Source organism: Ovis canadensis, chromosome 2 (genome assembly GCF_042477335.2).
Source record: "Ovis canadensis isolate MfBH-ARS-UI-01 breed Bighorn chromosome 2, ARS-UI_OviCan_v2, whole genome shotgun sequence".
NCBI classification, from domain to species: Eukaryota; Metazoa; Chordata; class Mammalia; order Artiodactyla; family Bovidae; genus Ovis; species Ovis canadensis.
Window position 1 is genome coordinate 232,059,641 of NC_091246.1, and position 25,477 is coordinate 232,085,117.

The 25,477-nt window shown below is 35.7% G+C and overlaps 1 protein-coding gene across 3 annotated transcripts in view; it reads right to left on the reverse strand.

The window, feature by feature from the left end:
• CUL3 (cullin 3) overlaps positions 1-25,477 on the reverse strand; it is a 105,340-nt gene that overhangs the window by 14,488 nt on the left and 65,375 nt on the right. For all 3 annotated transcript variants that reach the window (XM_069574675.1, XM_069574676.1, XM_069574677.1), the window contains 9 exons: positions 16,929-17,089; positions 16,163-16,277; positions 12,864-13,092; positions 8,848-8,993; positions 7,933-8,109; positions 6,370-6,540; positions 5,651-5,758; positions 1,333-1,457; positions 648-744 (listed from right to left, as the gene is read on the reverse strand). In XM_069574675.1, the coding sequence (XP_069430776.1) occupies positions 648-744; positions 1,333-1,457; positions 5,651-5,758; positions 6,370-6,540; positions 7,933-8,109; positions 8,848-8,993; positions 12,864-13,092; positions 16,163-16,277; positions 16,929-17,089 (1,329 nt within the window). The remainder of the gene's footprint in view (positions 1-647; positions 745-1,332; positions 1,458-5,650; positions 5,759-6,369; positions 6,541-7,932; positions 8,110-8,847; positions 8,994-12,863; positions 13,093-16,162; positions 16,278-16,928; positions 17,090-25,477) is intronic.

Below are 25,477 nucleotides of genomic sequence, written 5' to 3' on the forward strand. Positions count from 1 at the left end.
AATTAAAATGTTTAATGAAACTTACTTGCCTAGATAACAACTTGGGTATTTTTTTCTTCAATGGTTTTTTTTAAAAGCTTTATTATTTTGCCTTTTTAAGGCTAATGACTGTGATTTTATTTATACCGAGCAATGAAAAGTAAATTAAAGCTCACAATTTTACATTCAAAAAAGAAATTATGTTTTAAAAATGAAGGCAATTTACTAGTGTATTGCTAATTTTTAAATAATCACTTTGATAACATTTTGCACATTTCACAAATCTTAATTGTTAGCTTTCCTGATTCCAATTTATCGGAAATAAGGATTACAGGAGACTGAGAATTCTGAAAAGGGACTCATGGTTTTTGTATGCTCTCAAATCAATCTACATTTTATTATGCAATACTATCTCAAGTCTAATCTCATAAATAATGTAATTGTATTACTTAGTCCATAAGGAAGGCTACTGGCATAGTCTTCATAATGTCAAAGGAAGTTAGTAACTGAAGGAACAGAAGTAAAGAATCAAAGCTGACGTTTCCTTCTTCTAAATATTTGAAACAGGCAGGGACATAAGAGAAATAAATAACTGACCCAAATCAACAAAACTAACTAATCATTTCTAAGTTATTAAATAAAAATATGCTCAAACTATTAATATTTACCTTTTTAACTGGTCCATAGAAGGTGGCATTGAGATCTGCAGAACCCATGTGATGCTGGAGTGTGAGCTGTCGACCACTGTGTTTGGCTAAGTAAAACCTTCGGCAAATAAAACCAGGTTTTTGAGAATTACCTAACTTATTTATTTGAAATTATAAACTTCCAATCTTTAACAAACATTTATGTAAGGGAGACTTCAAAAGCTAAACAAAATCTTAAAAATCAAGTTCAGTTCCAATTTTTTATAGAAAAGAAACAATAAATTAAGGGGTGGGGGAAAAGAGACAGAAAAAGACAGACCTAAGTTAGCTAGACAGTAAGTGATAAAGGTAGTACACTAAATACTTTCTACTGGTATATTTATTTGTCCTGGCTGCTGCTCAGCCACTGCAGTTCATAAGACAACCTTTCTCCATAATTAACCCCAAAACAATTCACCCCCAGCTAGTGGCAAATATCAACAATACAAAATATACTCCTAACTATGCACTAATGCCGAAGAAGGGTATTAGTATTCCTCTGAAAAGAGATTATGCAATTCATCCTTACATACTGAAAGCATAAAGGGTAAATAAGATTTAAAAATGGAGTATATTCCTCTTCAATCAGGGACACTACTAACTGCTCCGATTCATCTCAATTCTGGACAATCTGTACTTAGAAATACAAAGTTTGATCTACATTTACCTTCTGAATATCTCAAAAGCGTGTCTTGGTGCTGGTGGGATGTTGCACTTTGGTGTGGCTGACTGAGTGGGCCAGTATCCTGTTGTGAGCACCCGGACTGTGAGATCAACACCACCTAAAGATACCTGTGGCAAAGAGAAGAAATTGTCCCCCCGCCAAGTTAGCTAGGAGGTGCTATCTATTGCCAAGCCATTGTGAGAGTTACAGTTATCAAAGTAGTTATCTCCAGGTCCAACAGCCAGCAAATAAAACACATCTTCTTAAAAGTTAGACTCATCCAATGTTTTCCTAATTTTAACTATGGCAAATTTTATTGCTTAAGATGTTTGCTTAGTCTTACTGGTGTCACTGAAATGTACAAAGTTTGCGGCCTTTAAGATCTTTTCCAGATAAAATGCCAAGGGGTCATACCAGTATCATTTTAGACAAAATTCTAGAATAGTACCTTTCATCTCAGTTTTTAAGTACTCCTGCCATCTTAATACAGAAACAACATATTTCTAACATTTCAACTAAACTGACCAAAACTTTCAGATTTTCACACATAGCTCACATTCTACCAATCTTTGCACAGGACGCTAGGCCCAGTTCTACACAGTAGGTGCTCTGTAACTAACTGCATAATGTTTGACTGCCTCTATAAAATACATGCTAGCATTACTGTCACAATGAGGTTATTTTTTCCCTTTAAACAGATCTCTTAACAAGGTAATTTTTAAAGAAAACAGTAACAAAGCACATCAACAGACATTATTAAAGGGGAAAAGCTCCAATACTCTGGCCACCTGATGTGAACAGCTGACTCACTGGAAAAGACCCTGATGCTGGCAAAGATTAAGGGCCAAAGGAGAAGGGGCAACAGAGGATGAAATGGTGGATAACATCACTAACTCAACGGACATGAGTTTAAGCAAATTCCAGGAGATAGTGGAGGACAGAGGAACCTGGAATGCTACCCTCCATGAGGTCGAAAATAGTCAGCTGAACAACAATCACTGTTCAGCTTTATCATTAAGATTCACAGCTTGTTCCATTTTTATGTATCCTGAATGATTCAGTGAAATTTTTAAAACAGAAAAACAAGTTTATAAATATCAAGACGTATTCCACACTTAGATTTCTTCATAAATATCTCTTAAATGAGTTACTCCATTATAAAGAATTGAACCCAGAAACCTTAGATGACACATAGGAAAGATCACAGCAAAGATGCTTAGATGATGAATGGAAGAGGCCTGAGAACTATTTACACGTTTGCAAGCAGGGAAGGGGCACCCAAATAACAATGTCTTTTATCTCTTTTTTCATATCCCCACATATCTTGCTCCCTAATCTTCCAAGTCTTTCTTCAAAAGGTCATATTTTAAAGGAGACCTTCTCTGACCACTCTTCCTGGCTACAGTGATCCTCTACATCTCCTATCACCAGCTGAAGTGTTCTGTAGTTACTTGTTTACCATCAGGCCTCCCAGATTAGAAAGAGCTCCATCAAGGTAGGGATTCTTGTCTATTCTCTGCTGTATACACAGTGCCTAGAACAATGCTTGGCACAGAAACAGTGAGCATACACACCGAGGAAACCAGAATTGAAAGAGACACATGTACCCCAATGTTCATTGCAGCACTGTTTATAATAGCCAGGACATGGAAGCAACCTAGATGTCCATCAGCAGATGAATGGATAAGAAAGCTGTGGTACATATACACAATGGAGTATTACTCAGCCATTAAAAATACATTTGAATCAGTTCTAATGAAATGGATGAAACTGTAGCCGATTATACAGAGTGAAGTAAGCCAGAAAGAAAAACACCAATACAGTATACTGACACATATATATATACGGAATTTAGAAAGATGGTAATGATGACCCTGTACGCAAGACAGCAAAAGAGACACAGATGTATAGAACAGACTTTTGGACTCTGAGGGAGAGGGAGAGGGTGGGATGATTTGGGAGAATGACATTGAAACATGTATACTATCATGTAAGAAACGAAGTGCCAGTCTATGTTGGATACAGGATACAGGATGCTTGGGGCTGGTGCATGGGGATGATCCAGAGAGATGGTATGGGGTGGGAGGTGGGAGGGGGATTCAGGATTGGGAGCTTGTATATACCCATGGTGGATTCATGTCAATGTACGGCAAAACCAATACAATACTGTAAAGTAAAATAAAGTAAAAATAAAAAAATAAATAAATAAAAAGAGAAAGAACCTCAAGAACTATTGCTCTAATGGTTTGGACCTTTTATTTCTAGCTATTGTAATAATATTTTTAAGCCATTCAGCTTATTTGCAAAGACACTACATGACAGAGACAAGTACACAAAGACAAGGTACTGGAAAAGTCTGTCTGGATATAATTTGTTGATATAAATGAACAGAAATATGATAGCAAGGTGGTTTTCCTGTCCTTATCCCCATGAAAAAAGTAAAACACAGGAAATAATGCACAAACACTTAAAATTTCCTTCAGCATAATAAATATGACTTGTCTAAATAAAGTATACTACAAGTATTCAGAATTTTAAGAAAGTACTTGATATATGACTTCTGAAAGTAAACAGAAGAGTCATTCTATTTCAACAGGTCAAGAACCTTTAAGATAGTAACAGAAATATCTGAGGATTGGTGACATTTTAAAAGGGCTCCAAGATTTCAGAAAGTTCAAGATTTGATTACTCTGTCACTTTTCATCAAATCTTTCTAATGAAAATAAAGGCTTAGGAGACTTAGAGCTTAAGATTCTTAGTGTATAAACAATTACAAAATAGTGAGGAATTGCATGCAAATAATGGCTCTACAAAGTGGAAGCTGCAACAAGATCAGCAGATATATAACTCTGAGCATCTCGACAAGTACTCTACTTAAAGGGTTAACAAATTATGAAACGAATATTCCACCATAAAGTGCAGGATATATCTGAACAGTCAAAATGGAAGAATAGAAAATGCACAAATTTCATAGAAAGAAACAGAATCTGATAAAATGATTGCGTTGAACAATCCCAATGCAAAAGAATCAGTTCAGTTCAGTCCAGTCGCTCCGTAGTGTCAGACTCTTTGCGACCCCATGGACTGCAGCACGCCAGCACTCCCTGTCCATCACCAACTGCTGGAGTCCACCCAAACCCATGTCCATTGAGTCGACGATGCCATCCAACCATCTCATCCTGTCATCCCCTTCTCCTCCTGCCCTCAATCTTTCCCAGCATCAGGATCTTTTCAAATGAGTCAGCTCTTTGCATCAGATGGCCAAAGTATTGGAGTTTCAGCTTCAACATCAGTCCTTCCAATGAATACCCAGGACTGATCTCCACAGAATGGTCAACAGTAAACAAAGATGGTAATTTTTCAATCAAAAGGCCTTCAACTATCACAGAAAAGGTACTTGGACACTTATAAAAAAAAACCTTAAGGTGAATGCAAAGTTGAAAAAGTTTAACAAAAAAGAAAAGAGAAAATCCTAAAGTTCATTATACCCCATTGAAATCTTTTCAAAAACTTCACTGGACTCAAAAGTCTTACTGTAAGTTGCAGCTCACTGCCTTCTGGCAATCACAATACAAAAGCACACTTACAACACACCAGCATCAGCGTTGCTCTACTCAGGTCACCCTTTACCAACCCTGAGGATGTCAGGCCCATTTATCCCGATCTTTCACATGAATAAGAATAACGAGGTACAAAAAGCTCAAGTAACAATTATAAGACAGTACCATCCTAGGGTAAAGAAAAAGTATTAAAACTCAGTAAGCTTGCCTAGGGAGCTTCCCCGGAGGCTCAGCAGTAAAGAATCTGCCTGCCAATGCAGGAGATGCAGGTTCAATTGCTGGGTCAGGAAGATCCCCCGGAGAAGGAAATAGCAACCCACCCCAGTATTCTTGCCTGAGAAAATCCCATGGACAGAGGAGCCTGGCTGGCTAGAGTCCGCAGGGTCACAAAGAGTTAGACACGACTGAGCGACTAAGCAACAAGAAGTTTGCCTAAGCCTGGTATTCTTTCCATAATCTATAACGGTTATAACAGCCAAGTAACTCTATTTATTAAATATTCAGTGCATTCCTTCAAGTAGGGAGGATAAACTAAGTTGTTTAAGAATGAGAATATATTTTAAGATTAGAAAACTTAGGAAAACAGGTTATATGGGGTAAATAATTTTTAAAGCCCTCACAGACAATACATATGTTGTCTCTAATGACATTTAAAGAAACGACACCAGCAATTCAGTTATCTAAATGGATGAAAATGCCTATTACAAAACACTGTATATAAAAAACATTTACATAAGTAGAAATTAATTTAAGAGTCTCACCCCAGTGGCCTGTAGATGTTGCCTGAACTCATCCATAGTTGTGTTTGAGATGCTCATATCCCTAAACATTCCTTCCAGTTTTGATGTGAATTGACATCCACATTCAGTCTGTAGAAGAAAAACACAAATATACACAAATGATGGATTTTGTTATGAGGAAACATACAAACTCTTCCATGTTACTGCCATCCTTTCTAAATCTTTCTAATAGTTGTTTTATGCCTGTAGGCACCAACTTTAGTGGGATTAATAACCTACGAATTTTATTTTAAAATGCAAATTTCCAGACTCTCTCTGGGATTTCCGTAAAGCCAACTGAAGGTGGGGCCCAGAACTCTCTGGTTTTAACAAGAAACACCCATATTAGGTGATATGGGTGCAGGTGGCCTATGGATCACACTCTGTGAGTCTGTCATACTCCATTTACTGCTTTCCTTGTACTGATCCTCCCTCAGATTGCCATAAACGTATCTGCTTCACCAAGAGAAATTTCAGTACACTGTGAACGTCCCCGAACTTGAACAAATCTCAATACAACTTTCTCTTAAAAAAAAAAAAAAAAAAAAGAAAGAAACCCCAAGTCCCTCAAAATCTAGCTTTGTTCATTTACAAAAACAAATATTTTAAATCAATTATTTCCCAATTATTTGTTTGCTGGTGCTCAATTATGTGATAAACATTAGCTAAGGGCACTCCGTTCCATCTTAAATACACCTTACCTTTAACTTAGAAATCATATTTTTTTCAGAGTCATCAGAAACACTTTTATTTGTAAGAAGTCTCCTTGCCAAGTGTTGCTTATAATAACGTTCAAATACATCTTTTTCTTGCATAAACCTAAAAAGGACCATTGCCTTATCCAATATTGTTTCTACTTCTTGTTCTGTTAGCTGCAAATCAATCAGAAGACAATTTAACAATTACACAGCTTTAATTCTACAAAAACAGCATCACAGTTCAGTTTTAAAACAACATTAATAACAAACATAAATATCTGGTTGACCAAGGTCAGAAAGGAGATCTAATGTGAGAAAATATGGCCCACTTCCTACAGCTCGCTCTTACATTCTGAACTAGTGCAACGTGAATCAGAAGTTGGAATGGAGCTCCACTCCCCAGTGGGCTAACTCTGAAAGGGAGAGGCTGATCCATGGCTGGATTAAAGGATGACTGAGAATAGCTGAAATGAAATTTTAATCACATAAGAGAATTTTACAGTGCCCTTGCATTGTAAAACATATTGGACAAAATTATATGAGCTCATTCAAAATTGAAATTGTTCAAAGAGAAGCATAACAATATGTTATATTTCCCAAAGCAAAAAGGTCTCTTGCCCCTAATCTTTTAAACAAGGGCAAGATGATACTGTGGCAGGTTGTATTCAGTTTATATTAAAAATTACGGAAGACTACTTAGATGTGTCTTTTCTATTCGGTATCCTTGGTAATCTTCCTCTTGTTTCTCTGCTATTACTACCTACTTGCTGCTTTGCCCTTATGTCTCACAAATCCCAAGATGAAGTCAGCAAGACCAATTTACACATAATCCCAATCTGTTTATTTTGATTTTCTGTGCTATAGTGCACTTCCAAGATCCCACATATACTATAAACACTTGAAACTGAGCTTCCATATATGCTATCAAACTATTTTCTGATACTTATTCTAGACTAGGCCTTCAAATTCTTGACACTCAAGTACTATTGGATAGATAACCTCCAGAACCAGGTGAGAGTAAGCAATATTCTATGTGCAATGCATAGCTGTCTTCTAGTTTCTTATTATCTCTTATAACATACATAACCCTTACAATCTAAAGTTTATGGCTGTGTGGCTGTTTCTGATGCCAATGACACATTACGTGAAATGTCAAAGTACTTTTGACCACTTCAAGCACTTAAAACAATCCTTTCAAATATCACAGTGCACATTTAAGCATAGCAAAAGTGAAAAGTCAAAGCGTCAGTCACTTAGTCCTGTCCAACTCTTTGTGACACCATGGACTGCAGCCTGCCAGGTTCCTTTGTCCATGGAATTCTCCATACAAGAAATCTGGAGTAGGTTGCCATTCCCTTCTCCATAGGATCTTCCCAACCCAGGAATCGAACCTGGGTATTCCACAATGGAGGTAGATTCTTTACTTTCTGAGCCATCAAGGAAGCCCAAGCATAGCAAAAGACTGTTTAATTTTATATATACAAAATTGTCTAATCTTATATTTTATTTCCTAATGTTACATCTACAAATAAAACTTAATGTACTTTCAAATGCTTTAACACTTACCCCTTTGACTCCCTTTTTCAGCTTATCATCAATAAATAATGAGAGGTATTCAGGGGACCTGGAGTTGAGGTTGAGAAAATACTCAAAGTCACCCGCAATAGTCTGTTTAAAGAGCCTGTCGTTATTGAACGATTCCTGGAGGAAGCGATCAAACCTACTCTTCAGATCCAACAAGCCCTTCCAAATAAAAAAAGAAAAAAGAAACTTAGGATACATGTTAATTTTTCTATAAACAATACATGTGTAACTACACATTTATTTTTGACTTTGCTAGTAATAAATGTGTGCATTCAGTGTTAAACTTACAGATTCTACGTTGTTATTTTCAAGCCTATATCTAAGCCTGTATTAAAAACATCAATGGTGAAAGAAGTATTCTATCTTCCATTTATGTATTACTCTACTGAAGGTGAAACAAAGATCCTTTTCACCGTTTCTCCCTACCTTCCTCTATCTTGACTGAATGGGTGTGCCTGAGAAAATCAGCTTTAAAAACACACACAGAGAAAGCTGACTGATACTAAAACATGAAAATTTTGAGAGCATAATATATTCGTAGTACTGTTTGAAAGCAAAATATCTTGAAACAAAAAGTCACTAAAACATTATTTTTTCTAATACATGAGGGTATATAAACACTAAGGCATACAAAGAAGAACGAACTTTCATTCTTGACACTATTTAAATAAGGTCTTCATCAGATAAGCTAATACATAAAAAGAAGTGGCTGAGTTTGGCTCCCTGATATAAACATACGTGCTTTCCAAAATTCCTGAAATATTTACGATAATTACACATATTAACCTACCACTGGAACAATTCAGTCAAAATACATACCACATCACTTTGTAAAAGTGATCTTTTTAGCATGACAAAATTACTTTATGATAAAGAGAATCTTCCGTATTTACTTACCTGGATATAGTCTACCGGATTCTTTCCTTCTCCTTCCTCAGAAACAAGGGCTTTACCTTGTTCCCTCAAATAGGAACTCATACACTCACACATCGTTTTCAAACCATTTGGCACACGACTAAACAACTTGTACATGCAAGCAAGGTCTGCAATCAGAACGAACACACAAATTGGCCACATTAAAGATAAGAAAAAAAAACCCTGAATATCTGCTCATGCTGATTTGTGATATTTAAAGAAGCTCCATTATGATAATTTGATGACCACATTAAAAAAACTACTAAAAACCAAAACTCCAGCAAAATAGGGGTGGGATGGGGGAAGCTAGTTAATGGTTGTTATTGCAACTTACAAAATATATCATACAGATGAGATACTAAGCATCAATAAATGGTTGCAGCAAGTTTTGGTTTGCATGGAAGAGATGTCCAAATAGCATAAGAAACAAAGTCACAAAAAAGGAAAACTGAACTTTTGGGTCCCTATGTAATTTATCCAATATAATTCTAATTTAGAAACTAGTAATACAACAAAACAACTATCAAAAGAATAACTTTAAATTTGGTATGTCCAATTAAAAAAATAAATGTGGTTTAACTGACAGTTAATGTAATAAAGTAGAACTTTAAAAACCAAGAAGTCTTACAGATATTTTGAAGCATGTCTATCTCAAAAGTTCAATGCCAATAGTGGCAAGAAATAAATTTCATTACACACCATGGTAAAATTCATGTGAAACTTACAGTATAAACTCCTATGTTTTAGTATTTTCCTTGGAGCAATCCCTAATATTTTTCAGGAGATGATCTAAGCCAATATCTGTATTTGAAAAACTGGCTTATCTCACTACATTGTTTTTATTTAGAATGAAAACTCTAAACTGCCTTTTACAGAAATAAAAGGTGGAGTTAAGATACTGCTTTCCCGTATGTCTAACGCATCTCTGAAACAAGAACTTACTGGAAGAGTACAATGTCAAAACTTTACAATAATATAAAAAAAGGTTTTATAACTGAGAACTTTTAAAAATGGAGTTAGAACAGCACTTTCTAGATCAGGGGCTGTTTTCTGTAAAGCATCAGACAGTAAATGTTTTAAACCATGGATCATATATGGTTTTTGTTCCAACTACTCAATGTTGCCACTGTAGCCAGAAAGAAGCCATGGCTAACACATAAACAAATGGTCATGACTGTACTCCAATGAAACTTGATTTATAGACACTGAGATCTAAAACTTATATAATTTTCATGTGTAACGAAATATTACTCTTTTGACTTTCTTTCCAGCCTAACTGGTAGTGGGCCAGATCTGACAGACAGGCTATAATTTGCCCACCTTGTCTGTATTTATAAGAGCAATTTAGATCCTAAAAATACATGGATGCAACTTTTATAAAAAGGGCTTCAAAATTTGTTTCAATGACTTTCAAAAGCCAAGTTTTTGGACAAAGTATTCTCATCAACAATATATGTCCAAAATAATCTACACAGAGCAAATCTTATAGTTTCTCACATTTGGTATAAATTATAACCAAGTTGCCCATGTTAAAAATAAATATTACAAATGCAACAGAAATTTATGGATATGTACTATAGTAAGCTTTTGTTATCAAATACCTCTAACAAAATAGTTTCCAATTTTGTCTTCTTTGTTCCTATGCTGTTATAGTTTTGTTTACATGTTGTATATTTAACTGTATATAAACTAATAAAATTTCTTATATGTAATCCACTGTAAATAAATGGATGGCATAGTGGAGAAAGTGAAAGAGAAGAAAAATTATGTGGCAAGCAATTAAATATTATGTGTTTATACTTAAACAATAAAATGATACTATCTGAACTTAATTTCATAGCACCATATGCATTTCATTATCAATCCAACTAATCCTCCACTCATGGTGGGAAAAAAAACTTTCACTTTCTGATCTATAAGACATTTGGCTTCATATTGGTGAAGTTCCATCTCTGACATATTCTTGACATACTGTTCAAGAGCAGGTCCTAGCATAATGAAGACATTTTGCAATTAGGTTTCTAGTAGCCAGGAAAACTGAAGACATGATTTTTAAATTTAATTTAGCATCACAGAAAGCTGCTTACTTGCTGAGAACATTAAACACTAAATAGAAACTATGGTAAGTGGCTATTCTGATACTCTATCATTTAGGTACTTATTAAGCAGTTGCCATGTGTTAAGATATACTTAATAGCCTTTAACACAAGTCTCTATGCAGGCTACAGATACTATAATTCAGGTGTGCTCAATAATCTCTCCATCAAACATTTCCTAGCCTCTTAATCTTCAAACCCATTTAATCTCCCCACTCTTAGCCACCCCCACCAAACATGAATAAGAAGAAAGCATTAACTCAGTAACTAAACAATATATTAGAAAATTGATTCTCATCCTGTTTAAGTAAGGAAAATTGCTTTTCATAAAGTCCTAATCTGCCAGAGATCATTAAGATTGGGGTCATCAAACTATAGCCCATGGAACAAGTACAGGCCACTGCTTGTTACTATACAGTTCACAAAATAAGAATGCTTTTCACATTTTAAATGGTTAAAAATAAAAATCGAAGTTTTATAGGAATACAAGTTTATTCATTTATGTTACTGTCTATGCCTACTTTCTATTATAGCAGAGATGGGTAGTTTACTGAATGGTCCACACCCCTAAAATATTTCTTTTAGAAAAAAAATTTTGCCAATGCCTAACTTTGACAATGGGCATCCAGGAGTAGCTTATTTTGGAAAATATCCTTTAAAATGACTTTTGTTTTGCTTTTACAGAAAAACTTCATCGGAGGGTGTTTTAAAAAGTAACTTCTCTGCTTAATAAAGACAACAAATTTACATACAACTTTTCTGGAACTTAAAACGTATATAGAAACATAATCATCTAAAAATACAAGGCAAAGATTCCACTAGAGGAAGAATGGAACAACCTCTCTTCCCACCATCTTTCTTTTCCCTTCTCTTTTAAATTATTAACTTAAAAAACTGTTTCACTCTCTATGTAGGGAGTCAAGGTAGGGTCATAAGTCATAGTATGTATTTCTTTTATAAGTATGTGGCTAAAATGTCGCTAAGACTTCACCCAGCACCAGATTTACTTTTTAATACCATGTGCTCTGTGTGCTCGTCTGCTCAGTCGTGTCTGACTCTTTCCAACCCCACAGACAGTCCACCAGGATCCTCTGTCCATGGGATCTTCCCTGACGCCGGGACTGAATCCACATCTCTTGCGTGCCCTGCACTGGCAGGCAGATTCTTTACCATTAGCACTACCTAGGAAGCCCTTTTAACACTGTATCAGTGACTTAGCAAGTCATAGTTTTAATGCAAAGCTTCAGAAATTAAGAATGAGGACATGACTGTTTTCATAATTTGTCCCAGGGTATTCATCAAAAAGTATCACTTTAGAAAAATAAGGTAAACAGTCAAAAAGAGAGTAAATGTTAGTTATCTCCAAAATGTTTACTTGTAAACAATACTCCTTTCTCCTTTTTCAGTCTATAACTTAAGAGTTCCTCTAAACACGCTGACATGCAAGACACGTGAATTTTTGCATTTTGGTACCCTTATCACAACCAACTCCCCAAAGGAATGCATACAAAAATTTAAGACCGGAACTTCAGACTGTGGAGAGTGTGGATGAAAAAAAGAGTCTAAATGCTCTGGCATATAAAAATAAAGTAAGGAGCAGGTCAGGAGCTCACCGGCCTCATGAACATTATCAGGCTTATCTTCTGGGTTAAGAAAAACACAAAGTGAGGAGACTAAAGAGAGAAAAAAGTAGCTATTCAATTCACTAGCAACATCTAGAAACCTTAAGTATAAAGCTTTACCGTAAAATTCTATCAAAGTACCAACAGTGATAAAGTAATCAAACGTAATGACTTAAAAACTGATATTCATAATCTTCAATAGAAAAAAAAAAAAAACCAAAAAACCGAGAACCTGGCAGACCTACAAGAATTCAATTGTTTTTCAATTGCTAACACTTACCTTCTGTCTTGCCATTTTTCAACATATGTACTAGCCCCGAATTCTCCATTTCTACTATAGTTTTCATGTGCTTGGAAATGAGTTCCCTCTCAACCACCTTTACAATCGGCTCCTCGGTTGATTTGTCAAGGCAGTGCATCACTCGTTCTATTTCTTCATTAATTCTAGCTTCTACTTTCTTTATATATACTGAAGCACTGTTTTCTGCTAGAAATTTCTGGCTTTCCATCTGCAAACAAAAAGCATGATTTTTTTTCTTTTTTAAACAAAGCAGCAAAATGTGCTTCTGCTTTCAACTGGGTTTCTACAGTGTTTCTCATAAACCAAACTAAATATCCCAAGCACTATTAACATTTTATACACTGTCTATATATACTCCTATCATAAGCATGATATCCTTTAAAGCACTACAGACAACTAAATTAATACATTATCCTTAAGTAGCATTTTTCAAACTTTGCCAGTGTATTCCGAATAGCAGAAAAAGCAAGCACATGCCAGTAAAAGTTGAAACTACAGAATGAAGCATCTGACCCCAAGTGAGAGTGAAAAATTCTTCTTTGTTTTAATGTAAAATTATGCCTAAAAAGATTCATCCTATTTATCACACAGTTTTGCTGGCATACTGGAAGTTACTAAAGTCCTCCTGCCACCCTATTCCTACTCTCAAAGGAATGTATATAAAGTCTGAGAAAGAGCTTTTCAATAACTATTAATCATGTCTAATACCAGTCTTACAGAGAAATCTCAGTAAGTTTTAAATGCTGACCCTACTAACTTTAACCTCATAGTAAAATTAACAAATATACCTAAGAATTACATAATATTAGACATGTTAATATAAATGATATACAAATTTAATAGTATTTTCCATTCTCTTAATAAAAAGTAGTTTGAAATAATTAAATTTTTTAAGAATACACATTATCACACCAAACAAAAATCATGGTGAGACAACCACTTCACTATTACATTAATACATATATCATTGTAATATATTTTGGAAACTCAGAGGTTAAAGCGTCTGCCTCTAATACAGAAGACCTGGGTTCAATCCCTGGGTTGGGAAGATCCCCTGGAGAAGGAAATGGCAACCCACTCCAGTATTCTTGCCTGGAGAATCCCATGGACGGAGGAGCCTGGTGGGCTACAGTCCATGGGGTTGCAAAGAGTCGGACACGACTGAGCGACTTAACAATTTTCTACTTTATTTCTACACTGTAATGAAAGAAATTAAAACAAATGCAAATGTAAAAACACTGTCAAAAATATCCAGAACTAGTTGTTGCATTATTAGAAAATAAAGACTGTTTCCTACATCACAAAATTAGTATTTCATAAAGCATGGTTCAGGCTCACCAGTACAGGCCATAAAAATCTTCCTGATAGGTTACAAACTGATTTTTAAAAACCGTGGCGGGGGTGGTGGTAGGGTGATGTGGGCAGCAGTGTGCAAGTATGTTTTTTTGTTTATTGTAAGTGACAGCAAAATTTCAGGAGTCCCACATTTATATACATCCAATGGCTCTTAATGCTGGGAGGGGTTGGGGGCAGGAGGAGAAGGGGAAGACAAAGGATGAGATGGCTGGATGGCATCACTGACTTGATGGACGTGAGTCTGGGTGAACTCCGGGAGATGGTGATGAATAAGGAGGCCTAGCGTGCTGTGATTCATGGGGTCGCAGAGTCGGACACGACTGAGCCACTGAACTGAACTGAATTGAATGGCTCTTAAAAATGACCTACTGTAGAGTAACTGTAACTTTCTGCTTATTTTTAAAAAGCTTATTACTGAAATTGAACAGTAAAGTTTTAACTGAGTCTACTTCAGCAGTACTACAAAGCTCCTACTACAAACTGCTCAGATGGTTGAGGCTTTCAGGAAGAATAACCAATTACCATGACTCTGCAAAGACTGTCTCGTGTGTCACGGTACTCAGTCATTGTTATTTCATTACAAATCAGTACTAGTTTATCCTTACTTTTTTCAGTTGGTTTGGGGTTGTAGATACAGCTGCAAATTTGTATCTTATAATTTCCTCATCAATAGATTTTAAGACAAATATATGCACTATGGGATCATACCTATTATCTAATCTATATTTACTAGTAAATTACCAAAAGCCTGAATAATGAGACTTCATTGGTGATGTACTGCCTGTGAATTTATGGCAAATTACAGTAACATATAAATATTATAAAACATAAGGTTATTCCTTAGTTTATATGTATTATAAACATATAAACATAAAATTTGTTAAAGTTTTTTTTTTTTTGGATGGGGACCATTTTTAAAGGTTTAATTAAATTCGTTAACAACACTGTTTCTGTTTTATGTTTTGTTTTTTGGCAGAGAGGCACATGGGATATCAGCTGCCTGACCAGTGACTGAACCCACATTCCTGCACTGGAAGGCAAAGTCCTAATCACTGGACCATTAGGGAAATGCATATGCATATAATTTTTAAAAATTATAAAACAACAAAATCCTATAAAGCAATTATCCTTCAATTAAAAAATAAAATTTTAAAAAATTATATGTCTAAGTCCAACCTCTTCAATTTATTTTCAATAAACTTGTTCACTGGAATATGAGCATGTAGGGTTGGTGTGCTGAAGGGTGTAAAATTTGCACTCATTTCCCCAATGGGCCTCAGGACAATAAAGGTCAAAATGTTTAAATTAGTAACTATATATGGTAATCTTAAGAACATCTTCGGTTCAGTTCAGTTGCTCAGTCGTGTACGACTCTTTGCAACCCCATGAATCGCAGCACGCCAGGCCTCCCTGTCCATCACCAACTCCCGGAGTTCACTCAGACTCACGTCCATCGAGTCAGTGATGCCATCCAGCCACTCATCCTCTGTCGTCCCCTTCTCCTCCTGCCCCCAATCCCTCCCAGCATCAGAGTCTTTTCCAATGAGTCAACTCTTCGCATGAGGTGGCCAACATACTGGAGTTTCAGTTTTAGCATCATTCCTTCCAAAGAAATCCCAGGGTTGATCTCCTTCAGAATGGACTGGTTGGAGCTCCTTGCAGTCCAAGGGACTCTCAAGAGTCTTCTCCAACACCACAGTTCAAAAGCATCAATTCTTCGGCGCTCAGCCTTCTTCACAGTCCAACTCTCACATCCATACATGACCACAGGAAAAACCATAGCCTTGACTAGATGGACCTTCGTCGGCAAAGTAATGTCTCTGCTTTTGAATACACTATCTAGGTTGGTCATAACTTTTCAGTATGTATTTATATCTTAAAAAAATAAATATATAAGTTATTTATATCTTATAACTGATTACCTGAAAAAACTCTGCAGACATTTCCAAAAAAGGAGCCTCAAAATCTTCTTCATAGACTGATCGTCCTTCGAGACCTAATATCATTAACATCTGGCAAGCATTTCTTATAGCGCCTCTGTCAAAAGAAGTTAAACCACTTGATAGTAAAAACACATTCAAGATTCACGTGAAACATGCAACAGAAGTAGCCAGAAAGACTTTCAGAACAACTTTAACAAAAGTGCTCAATCTCCCATAAGCAACCGATTTATAACATAAGGATCCAGAACAATTTTAATTGGAAAGCACACTGTATAGTTATTTATCTCAAGTTGTTCTCATGCGGTTGTAGCTTAGAATATGACTTAACAAAAGGGGTACAAGTTCTCCGGCGTTTTACACCATGTTCGACATCTTTTTCTTCACATATATTAAAAATAAATGCTAACCAAAAGCCCCTTCAAAAAAAGACAAAGAGACAAACATGGTATCAAACAGAAGAAAAAGAACAAAATGTCAGCGTTACAAAATACACAAAAAAATTAAAAAGACGATTAATGGTTGATTTGCTTCTTAAAGATATATTCAACAAAAGCTTAGGATGGTTTCTTCTAAAAACAAATGTGTGCTTTTCAGTTAAAATCTAGCTAACTTTGCTAACTGTGATATAAGGTTTTTGAGTATTTTTATATAACACGCTGCTGCTAGACAAACTTAAGACAGTGAATCAATTCTCAAGATATAACCAATAGAAAGTGAAACCCAAAGAGTAGAAAGACTGTCATACCGGTCTACGACTTCTCCTTTCCGCTCCCTGGCAATCATATCCAATAGCGTTTGCCGGAGATGATCCCTAATACACCCATAGCGTACAACTTGATCTCGAAAAATAATTAATCCCAAATTGTAGACATTCTCCACATTATTTTGTTGTACATATACACGGTCCTGCAGTTAAAAGAAAATCATAATATAAACATTAGTACAACTCTTGCGTACATAAAAATAATCATTTTGCGTTACAAAAACAAAGGAAATAAAATTTCAAAAGTGGTCAATTTTCAGGTGAGAAACACTTCAGGCAGCATGGAATTTTCTAGTACCTCCCAAGTTACATAAAAGTTATTCATAGTTAAGTATTTACTATTTACAATGGCTACTGAAGCAATGGCGTTAGGTGAAGATCACCCATACATCATAAGTAAACGGAAGAAAAAAGCACTCCACCCAGGGAGAGAGACAAGTCAGCAGAAAGGAGAGAGGAGAAAGGTAGACAGCAGGCAGGCAGGTCTTCCCTTTTCCCCAAAGCCATACCCTGCGTGAACATGGTTCTTATTTTCCTAAATACTGTACCTGAAGGTGATACTCTTTAAATAAAATCGAGAGCTAAATGAAATAGAGATACATGTGACTTAAGTTGGCTGCTTATTGGTAAATGTTAAAAGTTCCTAAATGCTTACAACAGAGCAGCATTCAGTATTACATAATTCAAACACCCCTGGCTAATGCCAATTTGGATTATTTACTAGTAGGCAGTCATCTTATCTTAAAGTTCATACCAGCATGCTTACCAGTGTTTCACTTACTATAGCACAGATAATCCAAAATTATTGGTCACAGAAGTCTCATTTTGTGAAATACTTAGAAATCTGTATTTACACCAAGATACACTGAAATAAAACTACTCTTTATCATTCACAAAAGGATTAGTAACAGAATTCCATTCTGTTCTTAACCAGGATCTCTCTGGGCTTTGGTGGGTCTGCAACCTTCTGAAAATTTTCAAAATTATTTTGTGCTTGTTCATATTAATAAGTAAGTATTTTGGAAAGAGTCCATAGCTTTCACCAGATTCTTAAAGGAATTTGTAATCCCCAAACAAGATCCACTAAACTCTATCTCTGAACTTTCAAAGAAACACTGTACTAAAAGCAATACCAAATAAAGTACAAGGTAAGTAAACATAAACAGAAGTTCTATCATATGGGCATTAAATGGTACTCATCTTTTTTTCCCCAATGGCAGGAATTTCTATTTTTTTAATGTAAAAATACAAATACACAAAATGCAAACATATAAAAATATTATAGTTGTACATAAAATATACATGTACTCATGACCTTTCTAACCAATTTTTATCTAATTTTTCATGAGTTTCTCTTCACAAACACTATTCCTCCAACTTTCATTCATCTCAAACAATGATCCATTCGTAATTGCTACAAGGAAAGCTGCTGTTCTGTTACTCTTTGGTGCTCACTTTCTACATTTTATACCACATTTTTCAAACTGTGGTAGCAACTTCAGTTAAGTTTAAAATTTTCACCAGTGACTTCAATAAATTCCAGAATTTCACACTTCTTTCCTTGAGATCTTAAATTCTAAGTTTCACCCTGTGCACATCCCTCTTTTTTTAACGGACTCACTTGTCCTGAAGCTTACTCATGATCTCCAGGTCCAACTCTCCCCCACCCTCCAGTATCATCCTGATTCTGGCTTACTTTTCAGCATAAAACAAAACGTATTCAATGAAAACTGACAAAAACTTAGTAATTCATAAAGCAATGAGAATTATCTTTATTATAAAAAGTCACTCCAATTAAAGCATAAATTATTTATAAATGTGGGTTTTTTTTTTAATTTTGAACATAAATTTCTATGGTACAGAATCTGGACCAAATACAGAATCACTCTTACCCAATGCCATCAAAACCAGTAACTGATTAATTAAAGTGGTAAAACAGGAAAACCATTACCACATATACATACACACACCACACCTGCACCTTAAACATTTTATTTTAAAACATGTGCACGTTCACTAAGATACTTTTTATTTCACACGCGTCCTGTCATTCCAGGTCAATGCTGTCTTTCTCAAATATACTCATTCAATATAAATTGCCTAGCATTTCCACTTTCAGTTTTATTAAGGTGGATCATGACCAGAGACAACTGTGAAACAATCTAACTGTAAAAGGCCTTCTAAATTTTTATTTCCCACCCTAGACCTTTAAAGTACCAAATAACCCAATACTCAGCGATTTGCCTTTGTCAAGTCTTTCCAAAACATTCAATCTAGTCTGCCAAATGACAAACTGTATTGTTTTACACACTATCCTATTGACTGACACAATATAATATTATGTAGAAACAGAAGTACAATTAGCGTAAGTAAGTTTGAAAACAAACACAACTGGCTCTCAGTAAGGAAAGCGCGACTGAAAAGAACAAGACAGAGAAGATACACTGAAAAGTAGTGGGACAGCACTGAGAGAACATCTATCAATCAGGCTTTTCACAGCTAGAGCAGAGAGTACTGCCAATTCTAACAGGTACTGTTAAGCTTCAATGTATTACATGCCTCTGTGACCAGCAGCACATCTTGTAGGAGATATATAACATACATATACATAATACATATTAGCAAATTTAACATATGCCTTCTAAAATACCTCTTAAACCAAATGTTTCTAATTTAGGCTAAGAGAAATGTCAAAGAACTATATCAGATTTTATTGGTTTTGGTGAAAGGCAATTACCTTTAAGAATTACAGAACAGAAGACGCACCAATGTAACTTCAGAATAAATTAGAAGTGTTAAAAGTGAAAAATTTTGGCTTTATTGTAGTTAATTTATATGCCATAAAAAATTCACTCATTGTGAGAGTATGGTTCAGTTATTCACAGTACATTTCTATACTGTGTAATCACTGCAATAACCCAGTTATAGAATATATTTCCATCACTCAAAAAATCCCTCCAGCCCTTCTGGCATTAATCATCACTATCAGCACCTCTGCTTTTTCTATAGTTTCCTTTCCTGGACATTTCATAGAAGTGGAATCATATAATATGTTGTCTTTTTGAGTCTGATTTTTTACTAAGCGTAAGATTGCTAAGGTTCATTAATGTACCACATATTAGTATTTCATTCCTGTTCCGTGTTGAACAGTTTTCCACTGCATGGATATACTACATTTAGTTTACCCATTTATCAGCTAATGGATATCTGGGGCTGTTTCAGTTTACCAGTTGTTTCCAGTCTACTACAGGTAATGTTCCCATGCACACTTGGGTACAATCTTCTTGTAGGATGTATGCCTTCATTTTTATTTTTTTAATAGATTTCTATGAGCCGAAGTATTGGCCACATGGAAATAGCCAAATTGCTTTCTAAAGTGGACATATCAGTTACAGAATTCTTCTTAAGATGTCTGGCCCTACCATTAATGGCTGGTATGATTCTGAGTAAGTCATTTATCCACTCTGGTCCTGGGTAACACAAAGGGCTGGTAAAAATACTCCCTAAAACTCTGATTTCCTTTGAAGCTTAACTCTCTGATCAAGACTTAGCATATACTAGGGACCGAGACATGTATCACTATTACTCCTTTCCTTTCTGTTATCAGGCTCCTCTGGCCTGGGTTTTTCCCCTCTCAATCCTAAACACAGTGATGCTATCATTCTATAACCAAATGGCCTATAGATCCTGCTATCTTGAGTCTTCTGGCAAAAAGACAGAAAGGGAGCTTGGTGCAGCTGATAAGCTCTTCAGGTATGTTGCATACAGAGACGAACAATACTTCAGAGTAAAAGCAGCCAGGTATAATGGGAACACATGGCTGGGGTATTCAAGGAAATCACACAAAATTTACATCCATGGAAAATGACTGAGGACAAAGGAAATACTGATGCTAAACCCTGTCTTTCAATGTGAGGCTGTCAAGGTGTATATAATGATCATAATTAAATGACATAATATTAAGAAAACCTGTTAACCCTGATTTTGACTATGGATACCAGAGAACTAACAAATAGAGAAAGAAAACCTGCAACTTGTGTGTGGCTACTTAAAATCAGTAATACCAAACAGTCATTTATATTGTTTGGTGCATGTGATTGATAGCCATCAAGCAAAATAAAAGCTACCCATGCACACATCTAGGTGTTTACATGTACATGAGCAGGATCACATTCACAATAAACTTGTGATCTGCACATGATAAATATGAAAATACTTGCTGAATGAACGTGCTAAATCTTTTTACTGTTTATTAAGCACTATCAGAAGGACTTCAGCCTGTGGGTACACAAGAGCATTTCGTAACAGATTCTAATAGGAATCTTTGTTAAGAAATAAATGGCTAACTTTATGTTAATACAGTATCTATTTAGCTATAATCATTTAAATCACTGCAGGACTTTTTATTTTGTATATGTGTCTATGTGATATTTAATTTGACCAAAATGTAATTTGTATGAGTTCAACTTCAGTCAGTTATCTACTAGAGAGATAAGCAGAGGTAGAAAGTTGGTGGTTGCTTCTATTTGACTTTTTAAAGCCAAAATAAATGCCTTTTTAAGGCATTTTGAATTCAAAAATGTTCTGAAAAATCCATGTTTCATCACTACTGAGATAAAACTACATTTAAATCTCTATGGTTCCCTCTCGGGAACTGCTATTCCTAGGCTAAGCAAACCTTTTCCCCTTAACTGTTGGCTTCACCGAGACACCTAATTCACCTCGATACCTAAATACCTAACTAATATATGAAAGGTCAAACTCAGAATGCAAAGTATTCTCAGATGGTCCAAGACACACTATCCAAAAAAAAAAAAAAAAAATTTAGGAAAGCTAAATCTATGCAAAGTCAAGGAATGACTGTGTAAGTGGGCTAAACAGTTTCATGAGTAAGGGATAAAAATAAAACAGTAACAAAAATTTGGTAATGAAGTTCAAAAAGTAACGAATACTACTTAATTTACCCACAAGAAATGGTTTGGGAAATATTTTTAATCAACAGTCATCATGTCATGAAAAAGCCAAGGAAAGAAGCTCTTTCAGTATCATTCTTATCTAGTCTCATTGAACAATGTTTTCTTGTAAGATTAAATGGGTACTCAGGGAGCAAATTCTAACCTTTGGGTAATATTCAAGTCTGAAAACTTAGTACTACAAATATATATACAACATTCCTTTGCCTCAATTATAAAATTTAGGGCAGATCTTCATCATTTTTTTGCTTCAAATTCCAGTAGTTCAGTACTTTCCATAACAACACTAAGGAACTAGGGGCAGTTATAGTTAATACTCATTTGTCTCCACTTCCCTGCTTGATCCCACTTATGACCAATGGCAGCTCTTTAGGCAAAGATCACTTTTTGAATCAAAGTGGATAGCTCTGAAAGTTGCTTTATCAAGTACATTGTTAAGATGGTTAATAAAACTTAATTCTTCTCTCACTTTCACTCATTTTTCTTTCTCACATCTCAAGGCAAGATGACCTATAACTGCTTTCATTTATTTTTTTTTTTTAAAGAGAATAGAAAAATAGGAATGTAAATCAGGTTAAAAATCTTTATAAATACTAAATATTTATCCTACTCATGAACTAGAGATAAATCCTGAAAAATTAAAATCATTTAAAAGAAAACACACACACAAGAAAATACCGCTGTAACAAGTTGCTACTGTAGGTTTGAACCTACTTTCCCAAATTTAATCACCAGGCAATCCTTTACCAACAAGTAATAAATTAAGTGTTTTCAAAAACAGAGTTCACCTTCTACCCACGTTAAGATGGCTTAACACAATGAAGACAAAAATAGAAAATTTAAAAACAAAACAAAAACCCAGAAAAGCAACAAAAAGATTCTACAGCAGAGCTTACAGTAGGAGTAAAAAAGTCTAATCAGAGCAATGTTTGAAGAAGTGTCCCAATATTTTTACAGAATGCTAGTGTCTGACTACATTGCTGAAAAGGCATCCATAAGATATAAAACAGTAAACTGCCCAGATTAACACTTCTGAATTTAACAGAAATGTAACTGGTTAATTATGGATAAAGTGAATGAAAAAGCACACAATACAGTGTCCAAAAACCTGGCTTGAAAACTTAGCTGCATAACTAAAGTTCAAAGTCATAGTTTCCACCAATATTAAAATGGACCCCAATCTCCCTCTTGGGAATGTGAAGGCCTTTTAAGGCTGTGCAGCTCCAAGAAATTCTATTATTTAAAAAAGTCTTTTTACTGAATTTGTTACAATATTATTACTTCCGTTTTATGTTTTGGTTTTTTGGCCATGAGGCTTGTAGGATCTTAGCCCCCTGAGGAGGGATGGAACCCACACGTCCTGCATTGGAAAATGAAGTCTTAACCACTGGAACGACCAGGGAAGTCCCCAAGAAATTCTACTTTAAAATAATTCCCGTTCACTTCAAGAACTGTATCTTAGACTATGTGACAAAACAAACCCCTAGTCATGTTTCTCTAAAGCTATATAAATTGCACCAAATCACAAAATAAAAGCACTGTTTCCTATTGCAAAATTTCACCAATGTAATGGTGGGGAATAAAGCAACAACGCTAGAATACTGTCCCTATTAGAACCATAAGAATTTTAATAATGAGATTGTAAGATTTTTAGAAAAGAACACCTATATCAGAGAAGCTATATACTTCAGTGTTTATAAGCACAGATTTATGAGCCAGACAGGCTGTCTTGATCCTATCTCTACCATTTACTAGGTGTGACCTTAACATCTGTGTTTGTTTCTTCAATATAAAATAACACCTATCTCAAAAAGCTATTATCACGTACTTTCACTTTTCGTATTGAAAGAATACCCTTTATAAACCAAACTCGTTTGACAAGAAGCTACAATAATACCACCTCACAGCCATGAAGACAGTTACTATTAAAAAGAAATAATAATTCAAAAAGATACATGTACCCTAATGTTCACTGCAGCACTATTTACAACAGCCAGGACGTTGAAGCAACCTAGATGTCCATCGACAGATGAAAGGATAAAGACGACGTGGTACATATATACAAAAGAATATTATTCGGCCATAACCCGACTGAAATCGAGTGACCTGAAGGGATGTGGAAGAACTTAGCGGCTGTCATACAGAGTGAAGAAGTCAGAAAGAGAACAACAAATACTGTATATCAACACACACAGAAAAACGATGCTGATGAACCTATGTGCATGTAGAGCATGAACATGCAGGCAGAGCAGGTAAAGGAGACGCTGGGATAACGACATATGTGCATTACCACGTGTAAGACAGCCAGCCAGCAAGAAGCCATCACACAGCGCAGAGGTCAGCCCAGGGGAAACACACTATGTATACATAGAGCTGGCTCACACTGCTGTACAGCAGAAATTAACACACTATTGCAAAGCAATTATACTGCAACTTTAAAATAAAAGGGAAAGAAAGGGAAAAGAACAAGCACATAGTGAGAATATGGAGAATTTGGAATTCTTGAATATTGTTGCTGGGAATGTAAAATTGTTCAGCTGCTATGGAAAATAAGATGGTAGTTACAACGTGCTCACCACAGTTTAGCTTCACCATCTTGCCTTGCCCTCACTCCCCTTTCCCTCTGTTAACTATTCACCTGTTAAGAAAAAGAAACTCAGACTCAGATTACAACATGGATGAAACTCAAGTTGCAAAAGGACAAATATTCTGTGATTCCACTTTTAAGAGGTAGCTAGAGTGGACTAATTCATAAGTCAGAAAGTACAGTGGTGGAGACCAGGGGACTGAGGAATAGGGTGGGGGGGATGGGGAGTTACCGTTTAATGGGTATCAGATTTTAGTTTTGCAAGGTGAAATTCTAGAGATGAATGGAGGCAATGATGGCTGTGTAACAGTATGAAAGTACTTCACATCACTGAATTTTAACTGTACACTTAAAAATTCTTTATGTTATATGTATTTTAAAATAAAACACACAAACAAATACTGTTTAAAAGCATGAAAGAGCACCAAAAGCCATCTGGATCTGCAAGACCAATATTCTGGAAAAAAGGCAAGTATATTGAGAAGAGTCCTATGTTTGCCTTCACTCATTCCCTTGGGCCATCTGTTGTTCTCACAATACTTGGGAGGCCACGCAGAAAGTCGGAGAAGCCAACGGCACCCCACTCCAGTACTCTTGCCTGGAAAATCCCATGGACGGAGGAGCCTGGTAGGCTGCAGTCCAAGGGGTCACTAAGAGTCAGACACGACTGAGCGATTTCACTTTCATGCACTGGAGAAGGAAATGGCAATCTGCTCCAGTGTTCTTGCCCAGAGAATCCCAGGGACGGTGGAGCCTGGTGGGTTGCAGTCTATGGGGTCACAGAGTCAGACACGACTGAAGCAACTTAGCAGCAGAAGCAGCAGCAAGCAGAAAATCACAGGTGGAATGGCTATCAAGTAGCTAAGGGTTCCGAGGCAAAAGTCTAAAGAAAAGAACCAAAGTTGTGCAAGCAAATTTCATTGAGACATTTACTGACACATCATCTAAGCATGGATGAGACACCAAACTCC